The 26,136-nt window shown below is 45.9% G+C and overlaps 7 protein-coding genes and 1 pseudogene across 8 annotated transcripts; 5 read left to right on the top strand and 3 right to left on the bottom strand.

The window, feature by feature from the left end:
• Window positions 1–23: 23 nt before the first annotated feature.
• On the top strand, window positions 24–2,290 carry F5Y00DRAFT_237521 (acyl-CoA dehydrogenase NM domain-like protein). The gene is made up of 4 exons (XM_048007827.1): window positions 24–305; window positions 453–742; window positions 805–1,546; window positions 1,600–2,290. The coding sequence occupies exons 1-4, from the start codon at window positions 191–193 to the stop codon at window positions 2,091–2,093; spliced, it is 1,641 nt and encodes a 546-aa protein (XP_047864678.1). The 5' UTR covers window positions 24–190; the 3' UTR covers window positions 2,094–2,290.
• Window positions 2,291–3,867: 1,577 nt separating this feature from the next.
• Window positions 3,868–4,995, top strand: F5Y00DRAFT_269970 (uncharacterized protein; the record flags this gene model as incomplete). Its single annotated transcript, XM_048012527.1, has 1 exon — window positions 3,868–4,995. One exon carries the CDS (start codon window positions 3,868–3,870, stop codon window positions 4,993–4,995), a length of 1,128 nt encoding a protein of 375 aa, XP_047864677.1.
• An 827-nt stretch (window positions 4,996–5,822) lies between these two features.
• On the top strand, window positions 5,823–6,580 carry F5Y00DRAFT_237519 (uncharacterized protein). The gene is made up of 2 exons (XM_048007826.1): window positions 5,823–6,190; window positions 6,284–6,580. Exons 1-2 carry the CDS (start codon window positions 5,894–5,896, stop codon window positions 6,302–6,304), a joined length of 318 nt encoding a protein of 105 aa, XP_047864676.1. The 5' UTR covers window positions 5,823–5,893; the 3' UTR covers window positions 6,305–6,580.
• On the bottom strand, window positions 6,405–9,353 carry F5Y00DRAFT_81194 (uncharacterized protein). The gene has a single exon (XM_048014180.1). It carries the CDS (start codon window positions 9,200–9,202, stop codon window positions 6,572–6,574), a length of 2,631 nt encoding a protein of 876 aa, XP_047864675.1. The 5' UTR covers window positions 9,203–9,353; the 3' UTR covers window positions 6,405–6,571.
• Window positions 9,354–9,536: 183 nt separating this feature from the next.
• Window positions 9,537–12,183, top strand: F5Y00DRAFT_81175 (ARM repeat-containing protein). The gene is made up of 2 exons (XM_048014179.1): window positions 9,537–11,720; window positions 11,771–12,183. Coding segments are annotated over exons 1-2 (2,124 nt in total). The 5' UTR covers window positions 9,537–9,597; the 3' UTR covers window positions 11,772–12,183.
• A 3,125-nt stretch (window positions 12,184–15,308) lies between these two features.
• F5Y00DRAFT_81161 (uncharacterized protein) lies at window positions 15,309–16,834 on the bottom strand. The gene is made up of 2 exons (XM_048014177.1): window positions 16,532–16,834; window positions 15,309–16,467 (listed from the first exon to the last, which is right to left on the bottom strand). The coding sequence occupies exons 1-2, from the start codon at window positions 16,604–16,606 to the stop codon at window positions 15,409–15,411; spliced, it is 1,134 nt and encodes a 377-aa protein (XP_047864673.1). The 5' UTR covers window positions 16,607–16,834; the 3' UTR covers window positions 15,309–15,408.
• Window positions 16,835–23,505: 6,671 nt separating this feature from the next.
• F5Y00DRAFT_81126 (Alpha/Beta hydrolase protein) lies at window positions 23,506–24,827 on the top strand. The gene has a single exon (XM_048014175.1). The coding sequence runs from the start codon at window positions 23,624–23,626 to the stop codon at window positions 24,626–24,628; it is 1,005 nt and encodes a 334-aa protein (XP_047864672.1). The 5' UTR covers window positions 23,506–23,623; the 3' UTR covers window positions 24,629–24,827.
• A 458-nt stretch (window positions 24,828–25,285) lies between these two features.
• F5Y00DRAFT_t89 lies at window positions 25,286–25,417 on the bottom strand (annotated as a pseudogene). Its single transcript has one exon. The product of its transcript is annotated as a tRNA-OTHER (tRNA).
• Between the last annotated feature and the right edge of the window lie 719 nt (window positions 25,418–26,136).

Here is a 26,136-nt window from a genome sequence, read left to right as displayed (position 1 = left end):
GTAAGAAAGTGTAATCGCCGAGCCTTTAAAGCTTTTGGAATGGCTTCGTGCAAAACAGAACTTTTTTACTTCTTCTTCCTTTAAATATCTTTCCCTTTCCCTCACTTGTACTTTTACTTGCTCATTTTACGTTGCTCCTATAATTCCAAATAGATATTTTACCTCTATATACCCAGGTTTTTCCTTCAGGATGTCCAAGACATTTTCCAAGAGCGACGTCGCGTCGCATAACAAAGCCGATTCTCTATGGATCATCATCGATGGCGATGTCTATGACCTGACCAAATTTCAAGATGAGCACCCTGGTATGTCGTCATTTAACCTCTTCAGGTTATTTTGCATCTCCGCGATGCGATCCCTAGGGGTGTTGAGAGCTCGGCCCAATGCGCCCGCCCGTATAAATCAAACAAGCTTGAGTCAAAATAGCTAACCGCAATCTCATTGCCGTGTAGGTGGGAAGAAGATCTTAAGCAAAGTTGCCGGAAAGGACGCGTCCAAGCAATTTTGGAAATATCATAATGAGGGTGTTCTCAAGAAGTACAAGCCATTACTCCAAATTGGCTCGCTAGATACCAAGCCCAAGTCCGAACCAACACCAGAACCATCCAAGACCCACGCCGCCCCTAAGCCGACGAAGGAGACTAAGAAGGCTGTTGCCCCCTCCACTGCGCAAGAAGAGACTGAGGCGTTGGAACCATTCGGTGCTCTAATTCCGTTTGCGGATCCCAATTGGTACCAGGGTGTATGTCTTCACCTTAGCTCGGTTGTGTGTCCCAATTACCCTTGCTAATTATTTGCTCGTAGTTCCACTCTCCTTATTTCAACGAATCCCACGCCGCTCTCCGAGCCGAAATTCGCGAATGGGTCGAACGCGATATCGAGCCACATGTCACGGAATGGGACGAAAAGAAAGAGGTGCCACGCGAGATCTACCTCGAGGCGGGTCGCCGTGGTTATCTTGCAGGCCTGCTAGGTGTACATTATCCCAAGGAGTACACAACAAATACTGTGAAGTCGGTAGCGCCGGAGCAGTGGGATCTGTTCCACGAATTGATCGTTACCGATGAACTGTCACGCGTCGGATCTGGCGGGTTTGTCTGGAACATCCTCGGTGGCTTCGGTATTGGTTGCCCGCCACTCGTCAAGTTCGGAAAGAAGGCCTTGAAAGACCGCATTCTACCTGGACTTCTAACGGGAGAGAAGCGAATTTGCTTGGCAATCACGGAACCCGATGCTGGAAGCGATGTTGCCAACCTGACTTGCGAAGCTAAGCTGAGCGAAGATGGCAAGCATTACATTGTCAACGGCGAAAAGAAGTGGATTACGAATGGTATCTGGTGCGATTACTTCACCGTCGCCGTACGGACAGGTGGCGAGGGTATGGGCGGTGTCTCCCTGCTCCTTATCGAGCGTGACTTCGGTGGCGTAAGTACAAGGCGGATGGATTGCCAGGGTGTATGGTCGTCTGGTACTACGTACATCACCTTCGAGGACGTCAAGGTGCCTGTTGAGAACCTCATTGGCAAGGAGAACCAGGGCTTCAAGGGTAAGCAAACTACAGCATCAACTCCAGATCAGGGTTACTAATTTTGAATTTAGTCATCATGACCAATTTCAACCACGAACGGATGGGTATCATCATCCAATGTCTGCGCTTCTCCCGTGTCTGCTACGAAGAATCCGTCAAATACGCGAACAAGCGACGAACCTTTGGCAAGAAGTTGATCGAGCACGCTGTAATCCGCATGAAGCTGGCGCATATGGCGAGGCAGATCGAAGCCTCGTACAATTGGCTGGAGAACCTCGTCTATCAGTGCCAGAAGATGGGCGAGACCGAAGCTATGCTAAGACTCGGCGGACCCATCGCTGGTCTTAAGGCCCAGAGCACGCTCACCTTTGAGTTCTGTGCGCGCGAGGCCAGCCAAATTTTCGGTGGTCTGAGTTACTCGCGAGGTGGTCAGGGCGGCAAGGTCGAGCGACTGTACCGTGACGTCCGCGCGTATGCCATTCCTGGAGGTAGCGAGGAGATTATGCTTGACCTGAGCGTGAGGCAGAGCTTAAGAGTTGCTAAGGCGACAGGCATGAAATTGTAAGAAGGGAGGAGAAAAAGTACGACATGTATATACGGGACAGTTTTTTGTTCTTTTTGTGTACGAAGATGGGCGCATGAATTGGAAATTCGGATGGTGCGTTCCAGGTTTTACATGGGAATTCGAGGCTTCGGGTTACTACCCAATAAGGCAGCTACTTATTATTATAACATTTCAATATTTCGATCGAGTTTGTCAAATTTGACTTGGCCGTTACCCGTAAACCAGATGTTTAGTGTCCCATCGAGCTGGTGACAGCTCCATCATTCTCCATGGTGATGAAAGGGACCCTCTTGCGCAGTTACTCGCGAGGAGTGGACTACTGGACGACAATGATCACGCGTGTCAATACAATAATAGAATCGTAGCGGGCTGGGATGTGTACGTGACGTTATCCTATCTCGATACGCCTTAGCATAATACTTATGATTTACACATCACGCTTCTATTACCACCAATTTGGTGGCGTACTAGTCAAGTCAAATAGAAACCGAGTTTAAGTATAGAAACTGTGTGCGTACGTTGATTTCAAGTTATTTCCTTAATAGTTGGTCAACCAATATCAACCTTCATCCACTAGTTTGGGCCCCTATTATATTTATACCCACCGTTGGGTTTCACTCTTAGTTAAATAGGTCTCTTTACGAGGCCTTCTTCGATACAGCTATACCTTATCGATACCAAATAGAAGGCTTCTCTGCCCTTAGTCTTCTAAATAGGGGTTACTTGATGAGACCCTCACCGTTACTCGGTGTGTGCTGTATGACTTTAGGGGCTCTGCTAGATACATAATATGATGGTTCAGATAACATAGATATCTTCGTTTCCGTCTTTATTTTCATTTTCTTCCTTCAGTAGGTTTAACTCGTAGATTGTTTTACTAGAAATAAGATTTTTTTCACTGTAAAGAAATGCTCTCGACTCTGATAGTGAAATCACTTGTCTTTCATGCAATTGCGTCCATTCATCTTGCATTGGTGGTAATAGAAAATCTGTCTTAGAATTTGTAAAGAGTTTACTAGGTTGCCAGTTAGGCATCTATTTGGTCTCTAAGGTAGACCCATTGCCCAGTTCCTTACTTTCAGTTGCCCCCAGCCTCTAAAGTAGTTGCCTGCTGCGTAGAAACTGCTACCTCAGTTACTTCACGAAATGACAGATGTCCAAGCTTTTTCACGTCGATCGTCGTAGTAACAGAATTTTCCTTAGGTACAAATAAAATTCGATTCAGTCCTGAGGGAGACACAATTCTCAGCTACAGCAACCAACGAAAAAACTTATTTAACCTCCCCTCTAGATATTTCCCAACCCTTTCTAACTTCAACCTCCACAACCCATCTCTACACAATACACAACATCAATACCTCCTACAACCTACAAACCTCCTCTAAATAGAAAGTAAGAAAATTTTCAATATTTCCTACTTTCCATCAGCCTTATCCAACCCATCTTCCATCAATACCTTACATCATCGTCAACACCAAGACCTAACACCTTCAAGACTAACCTAAATTTAAATCCATCAACAATATTTCGGTATTACTAAACCCATTTACCGAATAATCAAACATTAGAGTACATCTCTATACTCTTCCAAATGTCATCATACCCTAACACAGGTACCATCATAACACTATCAACTCGCCGACAGCCACTTATTTTACGACTCTCCTCTCTCTACTAGGGTTGTTCTTTATATACGAATACTAACTAAGAGCTTACTACCTAGGCAACACGCTCCTCCATCCACACTTTAATATCATATTTATCACCATCCACCATGCGATTCAGAAACGTTCAGGATAACTACCCAAACAGCCCCTCTGACGAGGCGCCTTCTCAATACGGGAGTCGTCCGTACGGGTCGCATGTGGGTACGTCCTCATCTCCATGGTTTCCGAATACCTCGAATACTCCTCCGCGTACATTGAACCGTCCTAGAGGCGAGAATAATTCGACCACTTCCATTATTGGAATCTACCATCCAGATCATAATAATAACCATTCTCCCTGGCTAGAAGATGATACGGGCAACGGGGGATTTACGCTTTTCGACCCAATCTTCCCATCTCCATCAATCCAAGCTATACACGTACCCCAGTTCATCACTACGCCACCAAGTGGAGGAAGCAGGGGATCCAGAGGAGGATATACTCCTATGGGCCAAGGGGCCCCCTGGGGCGCCAGACATCGTCTCCCTCCAGACGTATGGAATCGACAGCTCGCCATCACCGGTATATCGGAGAACTACGGAGGCAATATTTTCCTGCCCTCTAACCAGTCCGCAGATGTACCCGAGCACGAAAGCACTTCACTCTGGTTGACTAATCTTCCGCCTCGGTGCACTCATCAGATGCTCCTAGGCGCGATCCGTAACTGCGGGAAGATCTGGGCTACGGTCATCAACCCGCCGAGCGAGTCAACCGGCCGCTTCAGACAGCGAGCACCCCATACAACATCGGCGTCTAAGCTCGTCTTCTTCGACCGCGCCGGTGTCGACAACCTTCTCGCAAAGTCGGAGGCAGGCGAATTCTCCGTGGAAGGCTATGTCCCAAAGCTCAAGATGAACCGCATCAGATCGGCACCGCGCGACCCAAGCCCTCACTGTCGCGTCCTACATATCGAAGGCCCTAACTGTATCGTGAACGAGCCGTTCCTCCACGCCTTCTTCCGGTCCAAGTTCAACTATGAGCTCGAGGCCGTCCTAACGTTGTCTATGAACAGCTTGTACACCCGCCAGGAGTGGCGCTTTGGAAGCTTTCGCTGCCAAGCCGAGTCTGCGCGCCAGTCCATTGCACGAGAGAAGATCCGGACGGACATGTCTGAACTCGATACTCTAAACTGGAGGGAGGTCCAAGTCTACTTTGGCGTCGACCCTTGCGCTCCTCCACCAGGTTTCTCTCCATAATTACTTTATCTGCTTGTCCCCTCTATTATTTAGGATGGTGACACAAGAGTAACGTTTATAACTTGAGCATGTTTGGCCTCTTTGGTCCATTGATATGACCAGTCACCATTTCGGTCTCCTTTATTGAGGCTCATGACGATCGGGGTTGTTAGTATTAGTATCTTCCATAAAGTAATAAAACCCCAGATTAACCCCAAAGGCGTATTTGATATCATGTTCCTTTCGTGATAGTGGTCGTAGATGAGGAATTATCTTTCTTCTCTATGTCTTTTCTTTAATTATATATTACTATAATCGTTTATGACTGCATCGAATCATTCCTATACCCTAAAATGTAGTAATAATTCTACCAAGCTTCTTTATCCTATTTTCGTTAAATGGTTTATGGGTCATCTTATACCTGTCTAAACTTTACCGTCATTATAATGCCTCTAAGTATTTACGTGACTCTAAGTACAATCCTCGAAAACGCATCACCATGGAAGGGTAGATAAGAGTCTAGTTCTCAATTACGCTGCTATGTGTCAGTCTCATGGACGAGGATAGAGGATTAACTCCCCATAAAAGTCCATGATAGTAGTATATTAAAAGACAGCCTTATTGTTTTGACAAGTCCTCTACATATTTAAATCCGAAGACGTACCCGGGCTCCAGGTCAGGAGGTATGTATCTAACCATTCCAATGTATATGCGTCTATGTAGTCATATGAGATAAATCGATGTATGACTTGAAATTTTAAAATAGGGGCTGGGTCCACTTAATGACGTGAATAAGAATACGGAAAAAACATGTCGTCATACGATACCTCTTATATAACACTTATATAACAAGCGTAATACAATTTCAACACGTATAATCGAGAAAATACTCTTCAGGTTGTTATTGTAATCCTAAAAAATGCGCCCGTTCGTCGTTCGGAGCTCCCCGGTGTTCCCACTGTCTAGACTGCTTACTCTCAGTCAGCGATCGGCTAGTTCTCAATCCCACTCACAGCATCAAGAGCAAAATCAACATTCACCTTCAATAGACCGAGAAAGCGTGACAACGGCCAAAGGCCAAGGGAAGAAAAAGACCATGGCAGAAATAGATGCTGAATTGCAGCGGAAGATGTCGGGACTTTCCGGCGACGGTGGAGAGGCTGGAATAGAATACGAGAACGGGAAGCCGGTGGCGATGAAACGAGGCGTAAGAGATGTGAGTATCTCCCTTAATATGAAGCCACTAAAAAGGGGTTATTGTTAAACCCCTATCAATTCGAACTTGGTCAGCTAACCCCAAGTGTAACAGAATATGTTTCGATACATATAAGCATAGTATCTAGGTACCTATACACGCAAATACGTTGAGACGAGGTTAGGTACCTAACTCAAGATCATATATCAACTCTTGAGAAGTCTAGAGAAGCCTCAAAGTGTCAATGAAATTACATCATTCCATTTCCAACAATCAAACTTTCAAGATAATATATGCGTCAAGGGGACAATACAACACTTTAGGTCCTCAGGCAAAGAGCTATATACGGGGGAGCGCTATAATCCAGGACGAAGTCCGTTTTTAAACGGACTTCGTCCTGGATTATGTAGATGTTTGGCTTGTTTCCTTCTCACTCCCCTCCTGGGAGGATTTATACCATAGCTTAGCTAAAATCCTCCGCTGAAGTCGTCGGGAACCGCCACGTAAATCGGACTGCACATAGGTCTCGACCTCTTCCGGCGTCGGCCATCTCCAGGAGCTTCTAGCCCTCGTAGTATTTTTTATTTGGTATATCAGTTTCTCCTGCTCTTCATGGCTCAGGCTCGGACCGGCAAAAGCTTGAAAGGCACATAGTGTCTTCGCTATCAGTGCATGCCCACGACTTTCTATCCGCTCAGCTTCTTCGTGAACATACGCCCGATGTGTTAGTATCCACTGTAACAATTCTTTCATCGTAGCTGTATCCTCGAGGAAAGCCAAAGCGCGCATATAGGCGTGAAGATGAGCAGGACCTATGGTATGTATAAATTGAGGTGCTTTAAGCCTCTTATATTTTCTCCTGTATATATCTACTGGCATAGTGATTTGGGAGAAGAGTGACTTTAATGTTTCTAAGACATCGTGAGAAGGGTGTAATAAAGGGGTCTCCATCATACTGTTTTCGGTTGTCGATGGATTTCGAGATTCCATTTTGGATACCGCCGCTTTTTGAACCGCACGACATAGATAAAGCAAGATATCCGAGTCTGGTCCCGCCGTTTTCTGCACGGATTGGATAACATCCATAGACATCTCCAGAGCCGCTGCGTCATTGCTCTCCTGTGTGCCATTCATCACGCACACGTGGGGTCGCGCCAGTGCCCTTAGGATGATAGCCCAAGGTGGTCTAAAGGTAGAGCCTTCGGTAGTTCCCGGTCTTAGCCGCAACTTAACAAGGTTGATAGCATGTCGGATGCGGAAGAGTTGTTCAAGTGTGAGTTTTTCATGGCCCCGACGATTAGGCTGCAATCTACAAAGAAGCTGTATATAGCTCCTAAAAACCAAGAGGGGGATTCGACGAAGTGCCTCATAAGACGGCTGCTTAAAAACACCCAGCGCGTTGATACTAGCAGGATTAATGCCACTGTCACGAAGAAAACGAGCCCCCTCTTGGAGGGAGCTGGCATTGCTCAATAAAGTATTAAGACAGTGACCCTCCGGTTTTACACCTTGTCCGACCATTTGGTCGTATAACTCGGTAACCGTAGGGGGTGATAGCCTAGCTAGCTCATATTCACTATAATTGGCGTCATGAATTGGAAAGTTGTCTCGGGTTTCACCTGGCAGAGCAGTCGAGGTCTCGGGGATAGTGCGAGCTTGCAGCTTCATGAACATCTCGGCATAAACTTGGCTGTTAGGAGGTTTGCCCGTTTCAATAGCGAGATTGTTGAAAACCTTCCATGCCTCCTGGCGGTTACGGGTCACCCGTACCATCATAGCCCAACGCGAATACAAGTTCCGATCTTCTTCTTCACCTTTCCACTCTTTTGGCGGAAGACTGCGAGTCTGTACGGTAGGAGAACCACAGCCTAACCCACCAAGAACATCGAGCGCCTGGTCGTAATTGTCATCGAGATACCCGGCCTCCTTCATGAGAACGCCGGCCTTTACGCTTCTAGAGTAGTCGTCTTCTGCCGTTTTTTTTGCATCGAATCCATCAAAATCTTGCCGATATGGTGGCCAGGATTTCGAGTATCTTACAGCAACTGCTGTCTCCGTTTTTGACTTTTTTAGGCCAATCATGACCCCTCGGATAGCTCTATAGCTGGCTTTGTTAATGATCAGGGGGCTGTTCATATTATCGGACATGGCTAATAAGAGCCTCTGCGCTCTCCAATTGAACTCCATATTTGCAACTGGGTGGGTTGCGGCCGGTCGCGTAAATAATCGCAAAGCCTCATTGAAGACTTTACACTTATTATGATAGTCGTCGGGGGGCAGTCCTTCAATGTAATCCATCGTGAGCCGTGAGACCGCGACAATCAACCTGGGCCATGATCTTTGAACGTGATTAACAAGGCGGCGAAGTAGTAGCAAGAATTGGGTTACTGTAAGTTTTATTTTACGCCCGGATAAGGCTATATTGTTACCCATTGATGAAGATCCGACATCGATGTAGTGTTTCGATATGTATTCCATCAGAGATAGTAAAGATGTCCCTTGGCGAAATGTCTCGTTACTACTCGAAAGAAGCGTGACAAGAAAAAGAGGCTTAGGATTATCAGTTGAAACTAAACGTTGAACGCGAGCGTCTCCGTTCTCCCCTGATAATATCCATATCCAATGATCTAGGTCTTCCATTGACAAACCTCTGAAAGCCAAGCCATGAAAGCGGTCAGCCCACTCAGACGGAGTGATGGAGCTTATAGACTTGAATAATTCAGGCTCATTCCGAATATCTTGATTTGCCATCCAGGCTTGGAACATCAATAGGGGCAATCGATCCGCCTGCTGTTGAGCGGCGAATTGAAAGTGATGACGATATGAATTCTTTTGCTTCTCAGTCTTGCTACGCATCCGCAAAGCAATTATCCGACTAGGAGATTTTCTTAGTCGAGGATAGCGATGTCGTCTCGAGCTAGTCAATCGCGAAAGCGTTTGACTCCAGGCCGGTTGAGATGACAAAAGGGAGGCAGAACCAACCCCAGACTTGACTCCAGACTTGGCTAACGACGCCATGGGCAAGGCGGACATTATACCGGTATTTTAGGTAGGTAACAAGAGCCCCAACTTGCCTAAGACCGACATGTTGCTATTTACGTCACCGCAATTTTGTAAGCATCATAAGGGGATACTGAAGAGTTAGATTGGTTTTAATGTAGGTAATTCAGAATAGAAATCGAAATATTTGGAGGCTCATCTTCCAAAAACTCTTATCGATTAGATACATGTATTGTACACCTGTACGAAGTACCTGCAAGGGTCTCAATGCCAAGGGGCTAATGCACGCTAGGATAAAAACGCTAAGATAAGGTGCTTATCAGTTAGCAACCTCCAAAAAATTATTTTGGCAACTTTTGCGCTTGAAGTCATATTATCCTCAACAATCGTCAACCCAGTCTAGGAGTCGTAACGTCCAAGTATTTACAATGCCGAAGCCGCGGACGAAACGACAGGCAATTCGCGACGAAAGAAAGGCGAAGCGGCGCGAAAAGGCATTAGCTGCTCAAGAAGTCAGCAAAAGTACGAAAAGACGACGGTTAAACGATGAAGATGGCGATGATGGTGCTACCCACCAGGAAGCTACATTTCAAGATGGATTCGACCAGGCCGAACTTCGAATTGGTGGACCGCCACAGGCCGATAGAGAGTTCTTTGGGATGCTTTCAGATCAAGAGCAGGAATATTTTCGCTCTGTTGACGAACAGCTCGACATAGATGACTTCCCCTCCCAAGAAGAACGGCAACTATACCTCGCCAGTGTCTTCGCCGAGGCACAGGGAAAAGAACTTAAGCTAGCATGTAGTCAGTCATGCTCGCGGTTAATGGAGCGGTTAATCTTGATGTCAAACACGAGACAGAAGAAGAAACTATTCGGCCAATTTAGTAGTCATTTTCTAAACCTCATCCAGCACCGCTTTGCGAGCCATTGTTGCGAAACCCTATTCTTACAATCCGCACCCATCGTCACTAGGGAACTTGGAGGTGAGCGCGATGATGCTCCTACAGATCAAGATGATCCGAACGAAGAACCCTTACCCTATATGGAAGAACTATTTCTTCTCGCCCTTGACGAACTCGAGGGCCACCTCGGCTATCTACTCGCCGATAAATTTGCTTCTCACACTCTCCGTGTGCTACTAATAATTCTATCCGGGCGCCCATTAGAACAGTCACAGACTAAGTCCCTCATCCACAGCAAGAAGAAGGAAAAGATATCAGTCCCTTGGACATCTGATGGGCCGACTGACTCGAATTCTCTACGAGCTGTACCTATGTCATTCAATTTAGCTGCGAAAAAGATTATCGCCGACTCGGTTTCAGGCATGAATACCACAGAGCTCCGGGTATTAGCGACGCATCCTACCGGAAATCCGGTTCTACAATTACTCTTAGAGCTAGACATTAGTCTAAACTCGAAGGCAGCCGAAGACGACTCCGAAGACATGACGCTATTATGGAGACTTCTACCCGATGCCCCTTCTTCGTTAAAAGATGCCACGACACCGGCATCGGATTTTGTCAATTCAATGTTATACGATCATATTGGCTCTCGCCTCCTCGAGACTCTCATTACTCATTGCCCTGGAAGAGTGTTCAAGGCTCTATATAGACATATCTTCGGAAGCCGGATCCACAGCCTTCTGCGCAACGATATCGCGTCCTATCCCGCCATTCGTATCCTCAATAGACTTAGTAAAGAGGATCTAGTAGTCGCCATCCAAAAGACTTTGCCGGAATTCGGTAAACTTGTCGCGCTGTCAAGATTCAACGTGATCAAAACCCTGTTCGAACGATGTCAAGCGCGCCAAGCCACCAGTGAGATAGATAGCCTAACGAAAGCCCTAGTTGAAGCGCTCGGGTCAGATCCCAAGTTTCTAGTCCCTAAGCTTTGCCTTCTGCAGTCGTCGGAAACCGACGATAAGAAGAATCAAGAACTCCCCCAAAAGAATCGTTCAGCCTTAGTCTCGCACGGCTCTCAGTTGACAACAACAATGCTTTCTATACCCGGGTATCCTTCCAGCACAGTTCAAAAATCTATAGCCGCTCTTCCGGAAGAGCTCATTCTTCAGCTCGCAACGTCATCGGCGCCGACGTCCTATGTCTTGGTCAATGCAATGTCAACCCCATCACGAAATAAAGCCTTCCACAAGACCTTAGTCGCAGCGCTACGATCACACTCATTCCAGCTAGCTATGTCCGAGTATGGAAACAAGGTCCTCAATACAATTGTTTCTATTCCCTCGAAAGGTGACGGGATATCCATACCTTTCCACTTCAAGGAATTTATCATGGAACAGTTGGGCCAACATGAACAAGAATTACGAGAGTCGTTTGAAGGTCGACGCACTTGGAGAACTTGGAAGGGTGATCTGTGGAGGAACAGAAGGAGAGATTGGATATCCTGGGCTAAGGAACTCGATTCTCCAACGGAGCAAGCAGGGACCGGACCTTCAAGATGGGACGGTGCTAATGGTTACAGTGCTAGAGATGCGGTAAATGGTGAGGAGTTTATAAAGAAGCGAAAGAGAAGTCCAGATAATGCGTCATAGTGTGTTGTAACCCGGTTAACTTGCACAGTTCATAACTAACAATAGTCAGAGTGAGTCCCTCGAAAGAAAATAAAATACCCAACACTGTTCCCTGGACGACATCAGATCCTTTTCAACACCACCCAGTTGGCAGTTGTGACTGTATTCCTAGTCATTAGTGTTTGCTTTGTTCTATTTTAATTACTTACGTACCCCCTAACCTACCTTAAACCTGTCATCCACCTAATATCTTTCCTTTAACTATTCTTCTTTAACAATCACGTCTACTTAAAAGATATCCCTACCTACCTAGTTTACTCTAGTCCCTGAATGACTACCACTCCTCGTGAAGTTTGTCTTCTATTCCGCCATTCTCAGTTAGAACCACTAAATCCTTGGGTCTCTTTACACTTTCTTGCGGCTGACAAGCCTGCAAATACGCAAGTTTATTATTTATCATGGTTAATAACTTGCCCAGCATAGAATTCCTAGCCGTCGAGGCTATGATCTATCTAACCTCTGCAAGGAAAATCGACAATATAGACGAGGACCCGCAAAACAATGCGACCCTTCCCTTGACACTACCCTAATTACCAACAATACTCAGGGTAACGACGAGAACTATGCAACGACTACCCCGTCGCAGATACCTCATAGCCAATATGAGCAGCAGTCACAGAAGCCACGCTTAAGCCCCGGATATACGAGAAGCTCCGGTCAGTATACACTCTATAATGAACAGACTGGCCGCGGGTGGAAGCGCGACAGCCAAGCAGCGAAGTCTACTCACACACTTGCTATTGCGGCTCCAACTATATCTAATACGGTCACAAATACCAATGAGGATACTGTCAGCTCTAACCCTACCAACCTTTCACCGCCCGAAGAGGGTCACATGCGCAATAGAGGTATTAGAAAATTAAAGAAACGCGTAACATCCATAACACAGCGCGCAATTCAAGCTTCGCAGAACGCAAGGCGGTTCCTAACATATCCCTTTTCACACCGTGCTATCAACCCGCCGTCCGGTACGTCGGTGATTGGCCCTGCTAAAACGCCATCCCCTAAACACGCGACCCGTGGACAACAGCTGGGTCAGACTTCTATTAACACTCAGGCGCCTCTACTACTTCCGCAGATTATCGTCACCTCGCCATCAGGCGAAGAAAGGGGTGTCCAATAGACCTAAATTGAGTTTAATACGGTAAAGGCGACAAGTACGCTGAATATGGTAAGTGCTTCGATAAATATGAGACGGTTGGGGGTTCTATTCATAGCTAATCTTAAGCCGTACATCTCAGCGTGTGATACCCTTCAATTCGTCAAAGCCCTGTGATTATGAACAGATATCCCGACGATTTACTGTACCCATCTGATGGGGTTGAGAACTGCGTTTGAAAAGCAGAACGGAGCGTCGCCCATTCGAGAGACGGTGGTGGGGTATGTGAACGCAGACGGACTCATCGAGGAATGGAACTTGCCGTAGGAAGGCCATGATCAGAATTTTCGAACAGGGTCAAACTTATTGACGTCTATGTACTGTCGCACAATAACAGGGGTAGGTAGAAGGGCTCGCTACATACTACCCGCTGTCGAAGGAATAACAGTAGCGTCAAATAAGCCGCATATACGTGGTACCTATTCATACGTCCGAAATAACAATGTTTCGTCTAACTTTGGAGATACACTATTTGGCCTTAAGGAGACTGGTTATTGTCCAGCTGTATATTTTAGATTCAAGGTTAGTCATTTTTGCCACCCCCTTTACACGTATTATTTTTATCACTGCCCAGACTATCTCCATATTAACCAATGTCTCTCTGGCAGGACCCAGGAATACAAGAAAATACACAGAGCCACAGCGTGGTTACCGTGTTTCTTGGTAATGGAAAGTAGTTACGCAGACGTCCGGCCACGACGAGTGTTTAAGATTAGTTCTGCTAGGGCTCTAAGACTCGAAATTTATGCGGTACGGTTATCTTCTTCACCTTGCTCGCCCATGTGGCGGGGGAAAGGATAGGGCAACTAGGTAGGGAGAAAGGAATCATATTTGCAGTAAGCGAGAAAACTACATTAGGAAGGATTACCAGTGACGTGGTCTCGTTACTAGTAAATATAACAGTAACAGCAATACCACTTACGGGATTCCACAATGGCTTCCCGAAGCTTGTCCTGCGTACTCTCGCTCGCTTCTATCTAGATAGCTAGCTTCGATTTCAATTAACCCTCGATTAAAACGAATACTGGTATTTAACCACTTAGGGCCGTACTTACATTGTGTGACTACCCAAGGTATCTTATGTTACTAGCCTCTTCGATTCAAGAGCGGATTCGGCCCGGAGGCGTCATTGTTGGATTAGTTCTAGATTCTAATCGAACATACATACAGAATGAATCTTCGCCACGTAAAGATGTATATTCAATTTGCTAATCCTTTCCGAAGACTCGCGGAAGTGTACTTACGTACCTAACCCAGAAGCCCACCATGTGCGTGGCTGTAAACTCAAGTTCAGGGAGGATATCTCGGCATCGAGTAAGACCTACATACAGGCCGGCACGTTTCCCGATATCTTAAACTTAAACCTACGCGAACTAAGACGCGCGGAAAACCTAACCTAAATGCGTAGAAAGGTAATAACACGCAATTTGGACGTGGAGCTCGGTATATGGGACGAATGGCTTACGTTGTTTACCAACATCAATTTTTGTATAAGCCTATCTGTGGGCGGATGGCAGCGCATCTAGTATGGGATGGCATTTAAATTTCGCTTTCGAGTCACGTCTTATTTGGCATGTCAACCTTAAAGATACAGCCATAGTAATTATTAGTTCGACGTTACGTATCCAAGTACGTGCGGCCGCATGGTAGTTACACTACATGACTGTTCCCCCTTTTTGGCTATTTTCACCTATTTTTGTGTCTGGGAGTTGTGTTAGAGTAGAGGCCAAGGCAAAAAGTAGATATTGGTATTCATCTCCCTCTTTAATCCGAAGCCGTGGTACCCAATCCCGTAGAGAAGTTCTTGTATTTATTTTTCGCCACTGCCTCATTCCTAAACAAATAGCCGATAATAGCTGATTCTAGAACAACAGTTGGCCTTACTGGCCAACTTCATCTTCGTAGCGTTTGCTTGAATCCCCTCCATTCCCTGTAGTCGTAAATTATACCAGTTATATTCGATAGGTTTTCTTCGAGTTCCGTGATGCCATCAAGCCGAAGAGTGCATTCGCCTCCAATAATGAGGCCAGGCAGTAGGTATGCTTAAGGCGTGACAAATTATTGGAATGCCAATAAGCAGCATCTATATCAAGTCATAATAGACTCGTCGCGGTTTAAACACATCCTCTCTCTTCGACATAGTCCGATTATTACACAATGTAGTGCGTTGTGGGATAATTCCACGCGTGGTAGTAAGCGACAAATACCTCTTCCCCCCTCGGACACGATCGTTTGCGTGAAAGAGCCAAAATTCAGAACGCCGGCCCAAGATACAAACAACGCTTTCATTGCAAATCCAACCAGTGCTAAAACCCTAACAGGCGCAAAACGTGCATGATGCGTGGTATCTCCAGCGATATTGGTACCAGAGCAATCCGGCAAAAACTTTTTTATATGTGAAAAATGTGTAGGTTAGGTAGTTGAGACATATACAAGCCGCATCGTTAGATGTTAATACTGCAGCAATGTCATAAGAAGAGATTATTTCATTATTGCTCCGATCCGAAGTCGACGAAACTCTCCCAAGCGTCACCCCCTGTCCCGCCGGCTGGTGTACCTAGACGGCTATGGCTATCAATGGGAATATCTGATAATCCCAAGGTGCTATCTATTGAGGTGGGGAAGCAGTCGTCTTGAAGAGGATCGCTATATGGCGAGAATGTTTCGGTTCCCTGGTCCACTGTACCGGTCTTAACGCTGTCCTCTTGTGTCGTGATTTCGCTTGGATAAGGTCCAAACATTTGGTAGGTTGAAGGGTTGCCATCGATAAAGTGCATCGCCATTGGATCGCTCATGTCGATGTTAGCCATCATCTTCACTTCATTTGGAAGTTCAGATGTGAATATGGAAGAGGATGTAGACTGCTGTGCCAGCTGTGGGTCCAGATGAAGAGCTGGGAAAGCAGACGGAGTCTGATACGGTGTGCTCTTCGAGTCGGACATGTCCGCATCTGTTGACGATGCAGGCGTCAATGCTGGCGGGGACGATATCGTTGTAGCTGAAGTAGGTATCGGGCTCCCAGTCGTAATAGAATCCCTCCTGTCGAACTGCGATTGGGAAGAGACTGACTGAGTTCTGGTCGCTGGAGATCCTTGGCTGGAGCCTGATGTGGATAGCCGGTGGGCAAAGTTACCGTCGTTGTTCATGAGCGGCGCCATATACATGGAATTGCTCAAATTCTGTTGGTATGCCATAGCAGTTGGAAACGATTCGCTAAAAAGTCGATTCACTTCGTTATATCTGGCCATGGTGGCCATCGCTGCTTGTGTGGTGATATACGCATTCACACGATGGTTCATATCCGGCGAGTTCGTTTGTAAATGGGCAGTAAGGTATTTGTAATGGCGGGGAATGTCGTCCTCTTCTTCCTCGTACATTTCTTCCTTCAATACGATCTCCTCACTCACTTTGAGACCTCGGCCTGTCCGCCGTCGGTGAATTTCAGATGCCTGGCGGGCGGACTGTACTCTAGCCTCCAGGCTTCGGTCGGCTCGTCTTGACGCGGCAATGTAGGCCCTCTCTTGGTTTTCTTCGTGGGATCGTTCGGTCTGTAACAAAAGGTTAGGGGTTCACTGACAAATGTCTATATTCTATAGAAAAGAGAAGGCCTACCTTTTGGACCTTGACAGGCGGGACTCGTTCGTTGCCCGGCATGGCGGATGATATGTCTAAGGACCGCTTCGGCATGAGTTGAAATGTATATTGAACCTTGGTACTGAATATAGGACTGACGAAAGGATCACCTCGATAGTGGCGATACGTCAATTTAGCTAACAAGATAATATAAACCGTCGGATAAAGGTCTTTGCGAAGATAGATCAGACTCAGTTGTACTATATAGGTAGGCTCAGAGAGAAAGATTCATAAGCTGAAGGTGGGGGGCGTTTCGGGCCTCGTTGGCATCTGCAGCCACGAAGGCAAACAAAGTTGTATGCTGGTTAACTTAAGTCGACAGTAGCCCGTAGCAGACTATTCCTGGAGACGAGTGCAAGTTACAGTGGGCCGTGGGACGCGGGTTATAATTTGGGTAAAAGCTTCTGTGTAAGTCGGCTTTTCTGTGTCTGTGTCAAGTCTCTGGGTCTCTTCACGTGTTGTTTATCCTTGTGTTTGCGTCGATAATATGCTCTTAATGCGGGCTACCGACTTATATGAAACCCCTATGGTATGAAGAGACGGATATATAAGTCTCGTTCCTAAGTTGTATATTTGACACTTCCGGGCTCCTATCTGAGTAGATGGATGAGACAAAGAGACTGAAACTTGTTGACCGGGATGTTGCTTGAGAGATGTCGATTGGTCTGTTGACAAAGAGCGATGCTAGAAGAGGGAGCAGAAGCTCAAGCTCAAGCTCAAGGTAAGGTAAGGTAAGGTAAGGTAAGATGGTGGTAACAGGAGAATTGGAGTAACAGAAAACAGGATTCTGAACACGGAGAGAGAGAGACAAACACAATATACATATACAGATACAGGAATGAGAATTTCCCATGTTCGGAGTCGCGAAATGGTAGGAAGTACATGATATGCGAAGCCCCATTGCGTAACATGGCCGCAACGGAGCATACCATGTCGAGGTACCTGACGTGGAAACCAATGGCTTCGATCGAAGACTAGAACAAGGATTCTCAGTATTCCCTGATGCGGGAGAATGCCCAAGTGGCGATCGATCGCGATGAGAAGTATGGGACCAATGAAATGATCGGAAAGCTCTGAGACCCGGCAGGGATTAGACCGTCATGGCTTGGTGATAGTGCTTCAAGTAGTCCCCCAACAGGACTAGCACAGATAGCTCTCTTGGGTCTTGGGTTCGTAGCTCCCCGCTTTTTGTTCTACGTACCATCCGAGCTGATCTAGCTATCTAGTGTACACTAGGTAGCATCTTTTCATAGCTCAAGCTAAGGTATTAAAGTTGTTTACATTAGGTATTAGCTTTGCTATTGGATACTCGGCAAGTAGAAACAGCTAGTTGTAGCTAGAAGATTTGTCTAAGATATACCAGCGAACTATATAGATTCTAGATTCTACATGAGGATTGGCGCAAGTTTGCTGGTTTGCTAGGAAGCAATAGATATGCATATTCTACCCGAGTACGTAAATCTTGTTGAATGGATAGATCTACCTCAACTTCACCAAATGATGTAAGTCGGCCGCGATCGACAACATTATAATGCTCACAACACGTTTCTGGTATTACATACCTAGGTAATTAAGAGGTAACTTGGGTACTTAGAGTTTAAACAAGACGATTACATAGATGTCAGTCAGTATAGATTACTGTGAGGGGTGATTTTTAATGTACATAATAGACATAATAGGCGTGAATACCTAAGATAGTATCCCGAAGCTGAGGGTATTCGGCATCGGCATAGGAAATATTATTATCAAAATATGATGAAAAGGTAGGCTAACAACTTCGTAACAGTCTAAAATGCAACGCAATTGTTACCTAAATTTAACGTCAACTCCTCCCTACGACGCCTTTCCAAAGACGGTGTAGATAATCCTATAATGCTTTAAATAAGTTAAATACCTAAGCGCCATCTCAAAGATGCACTCAAAGTTTAACTCGTCTCCGCCCATTCCGCTTCTATCCGCCTCGTTCCGTGAACTCCACCCCTTAGGAGTGTTCCGTCTGCTTTAAGCAAATACATACATTAGTTAGGTGTAGGTTAGACTGTTAGTAATTAATCAACTAGCTTAGTTGGGCTTGCGGCTTAACAATGTTCTTTTTGTTGTAAATTCGATTCTTGCTTTTTACTTTTCGGTTTTATTTTTTTGTCCCACGTGCATAGCAAAAGAACAAGTATGCTAAATTGCTCCTCGGAAAACAGAAAATCAACATTGTAAAAGAGAAGACTCATCGCCGCCTCCGGACCTCACTTCCGCTAAGGCCATCTAAACTTTCCTCGTTTTGCATCTCAAAGGAATCGAGATAGATTATGTGTCACCTTGACACGAAATCACACTTTACTTGTATTATTGTTGCAACCGGAGCTTTTGCTACGCGCTTCTCATATCCTCATACGAGATACCGCTGAGAGCGGTTAGAATTTGCAAGACAACGGCCTGCAAGCAGCTGATTCTTTTTTTGATTTCCGCTCGGACCTTTGTTACCTACTTGGAATACTGTAGAACCTCAAAGTTAACATTCAGCCTTGCGCCGAACCAATCATACTTGATGCTGGCAAAGATATCGCAACGATAACTCCACTAACAGTAACAAATGCCCGACGCAACTGCATTTATCTAGCTAATTCCCTCCAATCACCACCAAAACACAGGCTATGGGACCTGGCTTATATGGGACTGGCCTATATGGGACTGGCTTATATTAGTTTGATCATGCATGAGCGGATGGTAGTGTGTATCCCGCATGAGGATGCTGGGCAAGGACCAGTTCATCCCAAGGTAAAAGATTCGATCGAATATATATTTTAACGATTGCCATTAGATTTTACGATGAGTGACATCAGCCGTTAAAACCGCAGGCGGATCTAGTCGACTTGAAACAGACGAACCATAAGAGAGATGAGACTGTCCTATGTTTGCTCTTTTCCTGTTTTGGGGGGAGCTTATGGCTGTTTGGATCTAGGTTGTCTTGATGCTCCGGAGCAAAATCTCCGTTTCTTGAGCCCTTAGTGGTGGTTCACCTTGGGTACTTAGCTCCTTAACAATTTCTCAAAACCTCAGCTTCCAATCACTTCCAATCACATAGACGAACATGGGTCCTTACGGGGGGGCATTCACAATAAGCCATACGTGGCGCTGTGGCTAATAACCGGTCAACTCCTTGGCATTCTTTGCCTATTTCTTTTCTTTCTCAGTAACCATTGACGCAGATAGCTCCTCAATATGAACGAATTCTTCGACCGAAAACAAGCTTAAGTGGTCAGCCGTTCAACCAAGGCCTAAAACGAACTGGCATGTCTTTCCCCGCAGTCGATCTTGTCCTAGAACCCGAACACGATAACGTAACTATGGCGCAACTATGGGATTCTAATCTCATTCTTTCAAAATCCCATCCTGACCTACCGGGCCTACATGGGATTTGCTTTCGCCCCATCCGACAGTCCGATACCAAGTATTTTTGATTAATTGTTGTCTTACCGCGCCCGACGTCCCCTTTGCCACTACAGATGCGCAGATGCGATTATATCCAATGAAACTCGCTCTGACTTCACCGACTCGAAATGAAATTACATCAAGTCCATCTGACCAATACGTTCCGCAGTCAGTTTGATCTAATGTTTTTTTTTTAATGTGGTCCTTCTTGTGAATTAGTACCTTAAAGCCGCTCATGCTACCATCTAATGTAAGTAGTCCCTTACGTGACGCGGCAGCGCGGCGAGTTCTAAAGTTGACGGAGGCACTTCGGTCAATGGGATCTGGTATGTATTTGCAAATCACTTCCAACTGTCCTTTTCAACCTATCTACCTAAGTACCTAAGTCGAGATATTATTCATTCATTCTCGCAAAACATTTCCCAAGATATCGCCTTCTCTTTCATCAATTGCCTACTGCAGCGAGATGTTAGGTTCCTATCTATGTATGTAGTGTAAGTTACTTCAGGTGTCTCGCACCATAAGCTGTTCGGCATTACCACTATACCGATCGTCTATAGATTCCCATACCACTTTGATGAGATTCAATGTATCTAGACCCAAGCCCTGCTACCATCTGACTTCACACATGAAGCTATATCTATCCACTGGATTACCAACGTCCCGAAATTTCCGGTAGATCTTATGGGGCAGATCTCATTATACCTAAAAAGGTAATTCCCTAACATGGAGCGGCCGTCTAATGTATACCTACCGAGTCCTCGACCTACAAAGCTTCTTTGTGAGCTAAACCCTAGCTACGCTCTATTGCCGTTCTAGAGCTATGATACCCCAAACCTAGAAGGACCGATAGCCCTATGAGACCCATTATAAGGTAAAATAAGGTAAAGACTTGTATTAGGTTGCGGTGATGGTTGTCGGAGGATGTGTGGAGTAAGCTTGTTTTTTGTCTAGGTCGTTCAGAACCCTATCTAGCCCGCTCCGCTGTATCATATTGGAAGGAGAATCGCTAACATTATTAACAATGAATAAGATCCGTCGTAGAGATCTATCTCACGCCTATCCATATCCTCAACAGCTTTGACGATAAGTGTAATAATTATGAGGCCAACATGACTTACAGAGACGGTTCCATTGGGGTAAAAGAAGGGAAGGGCTAGGCACGAAATAGCTTAGCAGCATCTTGATGTTTGTGATCCAAAGTTCTCTCGCGTATCTTCAATTTAGTGTCCCTGGATTCATCACTTTTTGCCTCGTCTGTGTTGCTGATATTCTAACGATAGAACGGCCGCACCTCTTTCCAAACTCGAGAAACATAGCGCTCCGATACCATGTCCCGGCGGTAGCTCGAACTCTCTTGACTCAGACCCGAGAACACTAAGGCACACCAGTCTCCCATGACCACTCGCTCATTTTACAAGCCCATTTCTGTAGGCGGGGGTGTCCACCAGAAGAGATAGTGTATATACTATTTTCCAAAGTGTAGAGGCAACTTTCGTCTTCCGATGGGCTGGTCGATCTTCAATATTAACATTGGCGCTAAAGGTGTCTTCAGATCGCCCTGACTATATTCGTACGAAATAGTGCCCGGCAGATCGGCTTAGGGTCTTGGTGGGCCCTAACTAGTCGGCATTCAATATTTCTCACTAATATCAGTCCGGTGATGAGAGTTTAGGTGTGATCCCAATCGGCGTTCTTCGTATCACCCCCTGCTTGTTCAATCCATATCCTCGAAGCTTAGTATCAGAGCCTCTAAAACCTGCGGTCCTGGTTCTATATGTACTATTGGTCTGCGCTGACAACGCAATGGTACTGTATGTTCTTGTGGGTCTATATTATCCGTACACTACGATCTTCCAGCATCGTAATCCACAATCACGGTTGGGATCCGTAAGGCGCTATCTACACTAGGTGGTATAGCCATGCCCTTGCCGTTTGAGGTCTAGCTATCAACGCTTAAGCCTCCTATAACGGGGTCTCGGCAAGCTAGGACCCCGAAGATGCTCAACCCAAGGCGACAGCCAGGAGTTATCCAAGATACTATTACGTTAGTTTGATATGCCTATGTTATCGTGAAGGGCTAAGAGGAACATTTGCGTCGAAATCGACCGTCTCCATGAGATCCTATTCGGTCATGTGTTTCTCAAGTTGACTTGCTTCACGAATATCTACGAACATGAATCTAGGAACAATATATTTGAGATTAATGATGTAGCCCCCCAATCAGACGATGATTAAATCTAGCCCTTCTCGCCCCAATAACCATGACGCGTGATGAGGTTCGCGTGAAGTTGTCCGGAGGGAAATATGAGCTCAGTCACTTGAATCTTTCGAAAATGCATACTCGCATTTTCTTTCTATGCAAAACTAGGAGGACACGAGTATTTTCCCATACCATCAACACCTTCTTCCTTACTGTTTAACTACCGAGTTAGTTCACAACATGAGAGCCATGGTAGTCTCTTGAAAGTCCACAGAGCGTGCATCGGCTAAGAAGTGTTACGTCCCATCCATACCGAGTTTTACACGTTTGTCTTGCTCCAGTCCCCCTTTTCCAAGACAGCCACCCAGGTTCTTGCACGTTGCCTTCGGGATCTCCTCCGTAGCAGGAATTTTATTCTACATGTAACAATGGCCTACCTACTATGTAGATGGCTACATTATATCAACTGTGTCCTATTTTCTGTGTTTACCCCTCCAAAGTCAAGGATTTAATGGCACCACAGCAACCCCACGGGATACCAAGGACCGACCCCTCACCGCCCTAGGAATATGAGGCGACTTATTCCAATTTCAAACCATCTATAGCTGCAAGACCCTTAAATATATTCCAAATCGGGTTGTTCTGGCCGCTCGTGCGCATTGAATTTGCTCCAATATATTTCCCGATCCCGATGCGTGCCGTCGTCGTACATTCTCACGTGGCTATGCAAATCCGCCCGCGTTCCGGGATCAAAGAGCATGTCACTTGAAGACCCCAGTCCCCTTTCCTGTCAATTATCCCGATATCCCAACGATGCCAGCTCCAGTTTCTATCCCGTTACTTCTGGGGCCTTTATGCTAAATGGTGATGGTATGCTTCACACCGCTCCTGTTGTGGGTGAGTCTAGTTGATCGAGGTTGCAATGGACTACTTGTTGATCTTAGAAATATACATGGGTTGGTTTTCAGCGGTGCCGAGCTGTAGGGATATCTGACGAATCAGATACGCGCCTGTTCTATGATGTCTCTCGCTACCAAACGTAATTAAATCAGATATGTGTCTTCAAAAGAACTTTTCATGCAACCAGACCGTTCGTCTATAGGGGTTGATACAACATGCCGCCGCACGTTGGCTCGTTCATGCATGAAGTTACATTATAACAGGAGCCAGCATACGTTAGTGCCATGTCTGTGTCGTACCCATTCTGTGCCGTACCCACGCAGATTCGCAAGCGCACATGGTATAACCCTAGCTTCTATAGATATAGAAATCCCAGGAAGTGGGAATATTTATATGTAGGATACCAGCCATGAATTTATGTCGAAGCCCAGCTCTCTAGTATTTAAATCTAAAAGCTGTGTATAAGGGGTTCTACTCAAATCACCGCAGAACGAATTTCAAACTATCAATACCCACCAGTATTATTCAAAAAGAGACTCACGATGGCAGCATCACAGAAGCCGGGGCATTCCCTCAAGTACGACCCCGAGTTCGGGGCGTTCTGGGCAAAACTTGGCGGTGCAGTCCAACCATCGCCTGAGCAGCCGATAGCTGAGTTACGTGAAGCCAACGACGGCTTCATGCGTGCCATGTTCGCTCAGTTCCCAGCACAACCTCACGTTATCAGAACGAAGCACTCAACTAAGTCACACGATGGCGCCGAGATCGATGTCTACCGGTATGCCACTGAGGAACAGAGATCCAGCAAGACGCCACTACCGGCAGTCTTGCACATACACGGCGGAGGTATGATGGCTGGATCCGTCGACATCTTCGCACCTTATATCGCTGGCCTAGTCAACGACACAGGCGTCCAATTCTTCGCTGTCGAGTACCGTCTTGCGCCTGAGCACCCCGACCCTACTCCGATCGAAGATAGCTACGCATCCCTCAAGTGGGTCCTAGAGCACGCTGCTGAATTCAACGTCGACGCCACACGGCTCGGTGTTATGGGTGACAGTGCTGGTGCCGGTCTTGCTGCAGGGACGGCGCTCCTAGCTCGCGACCGTGGCTTAGAACCTCGACTAAAGAAGCAAATCCTTATCTACCCCATGCTTGACGACAGAACCATCTCAGCCTACCACGCTCCCGGCTACGAGAATCCACTAAAGGAATTCGTGGTCCTCCCCACAGACACCCTCGTCCGCTGCTGGGAGTTTTACCTTGGCAAGGACAGGGCAGGCAAGCCCGAAGCCGATGTGAGCCCCTATGCAGCACCATCGCGAGCAAAGGACTTGAGTGGACTCCCCCCTGCATATATCGAAGTCGGCAACCTCGACTGGTTCAGAGACGAGTCGATCGACTATGCCACACGATTGACCAACGCGCACACCGAAGTTGAATTTCACATCTTCCCTGGTGTACCTCACGGGTTCGAGGTGGCTGGTCCCATCAGCACGACCAAGAAAGCTGTAGAGCTACGAGTCAAGGCCATACAAGACCTGTAAATAATGAGATAGATGAAGAATCACTCGAGTAAAACATCGAGAAAATAAGAGTCAATGTTTGTTAACTCTCACCAACTTTAGTGCCGAATACCAATGAGTATCTATCTTATGTGCCTAATGCAATGAACCTGTAATTAAAATGGTAGCCACGAAGCTCGCGTGTAGAAACATAGTGCAAATTACATAGGACAAGTCAAAATCCGCCGATTCAACTCCACCTGTGATGCTTCGACAAGGTCGCAACGTGAAGGCCCCATTTTCGTCAGCAGTGCCTAATCCATAAGTGGGTTAATGCCACGTTGAAAAAACCAAAAAACCCCCCATCAGCATGACATATGTACGTAAAAATTAGTTCGACGTTTGACGATCCAGGAGTTGTGGGACCAACGGTGGCGATTATTACCCCGCCAAAGCCGAGGACAGGCGAAAAGATATGAAAATGAAAGAGCTGAAATAAAGGAACGGAAAGGGGGGGAATAAGAACATAGAAGGCTGTTCAAAGAGGGGCGAAAGAAAAAGAATAAAGAAAGAAGGGAGAGAGAAAGAATAAAAAGAAGAAAAGAAAAGAAAAAGAAAAACAGAACAAAAAGCAAAAAAAGAAAAAAAAATTTGTTTCGAGGTTGCTAATCCCAGTGAACTGGGAAGCATCAGGAATTGAGCCCGATGCGGGGGTCGAACCTTTGAGGTGATGTTAGCAACAATGGTAAATGAATCTCAGATGTTGAGCATTGACTTACCCGCAACCTTGAGATTAAGAGTCTCACGCTCTACCGATTGAGCTAACCGGGCGGTGCAAGGTGACTCGAATTTGAGATATATATGCATTTCGTAGCACGTTTGTGTGCGAGCCATCGGAAAACTACCTACCTAATGTAGGTAACTTAGCCAATCATAATTCTAGCCTAGAGTGGGCACTGTATGTATAATGTAGTCCAAGTTTGGAGAAATCATCCATGCACTGGAAGTAATTAGTCCGATGTGAGCTTCCGACTTTTTCGAGTTAACTGACGATGCCTACGGGAGTTTGGACGTGAGCAACTTTTATCTAGCACACGTAACCTAGCCATACATACCTAAAGTACTCACACAAGATCACGTACATAATTCGATCAAATGCAACGAAGCCTAGGCATAGTAAGGGGGATCAATAGTCGATCGAAGAATCAGATCTACCTATGCCTCTACGTATCGTATTAGGTGTATGGTAATATCGAAAAGCAGAACGCAGAGCAGAGTGGAATCTGAGGGTATTGATCAATATCTCTCTTCATATCTACCTACCTAGGTATCGTAGTTATAAGACTGTCAAGGTAAGGGCCACCTGCTGAGACTACGCATGTCTCATTCGATCTTATATATCCCCTTACATGTGTGCATGTATACCTATGCCACCGCTAGTTGAGGATTTATTGCACGTACAGCGAACGTCCGGACTCTTATTAGAAGATATAATCACCAAGACACATATAGCGATGATCTACACACTTGAATATAATAGCTTCGTATAA

Source organism: Daldinia vernicosa (assembly GCF_022497035.1).
Source record: "Daldinia vernicosa strain CBS 139.73 unplaced genomic scaffold F5Y00scaffold_24, whole genome shotgun sequence".
Taxonomy (NCBI): domain Eukaryota; kingdom Fungi; phylum Ascomycota; class Sordariomycetes; order Xylariales; family Hypoxylaceae; genus Daldinia; species Daldinia vernicosa.
The sequence above is the reverse complement of the archived record's forward strand: the minus strand, read 5'-3'. Positions and strand labels throughout refer to the sequence as shown.

Excerpts from the sequence above, each read along its gene's own strand:
- F5Y00DRAFT_237521 (XM_048007827.1), top strand. The coding sequence starts at position 191 with ATGTCCAAGACATTTTCCAAGAGCGACGTCGCGTCGCATAACAAAGCC. Across the intron at positions 743-804 it reads ATCCCAATTGGTACCAGGGT|TTCCACTCTCCTTATTTCAA; the intron begins GTATGTCTTCAC and ends ATTTGCTCGTAG. Across the intron at positions 1,547-1,599 it reads GGAGAACCAGGGCTTCAAGG|TCATCATGACCAATTTCAAC; the intron begins GTAAGCAAACTA and ends TTTTGAATTTAG.
- F5Y00DRAFT_237519 (XM_048007826.1), top strand. The coding sequence starts at position 5,894 with ATGCGCCCGTTCGTCGTTCGGAGCTCCCCGGTGTTCCCACTGTCTAGA. Across the intron at positions 6,191-6,283 it reads TGAAACGAGGCGTAAGAGAT|AATATGTTTCGATACATATA; the intron begins GTGAGTATCTCC and ends CAAGTGTAACAG.
- F5Y00DRAFT_81194 (XM_048014180.1), bottom strand. The coding sequence starts at position 9,202 with ATGTCCGCCTTGCCCATGGCGTCGTTAGCCAAGTCTGGAGTCAAGTCT.
- F5Y00DRAFT_81175 (XM_048014179.1), top strand. The coding sequence starts at position 9,598 with ATGCCGAAGCCGCGGACGAAACGACAGGCAATTCGCGACGAAAGAAAG.
- F5Y00DRAFT_81161 (XM_048014177.1), bottom strand. The coding sequence starts at position 16,606 with ATGCCGAAGCGGTCCTTAGACATATCATCCGCCATGCCGGGCAACGAA. Across the intron at positions 16,468-16,531 it reads CGCCTGTCAAGGTCCAAAAG|ACCGAACGATCCCACGAAGA; the intron begins GTAGGCCTTCTC and ends CTTTTGTTACAG.
- F5Y00DRAFT_81126 (XM_048014175.1), top strand. The coding sequence starts at position 23,624 with ATGGCAGCATCACAGAAGCCGGGGCATTCCCTCAAGTACGACCCCGAG.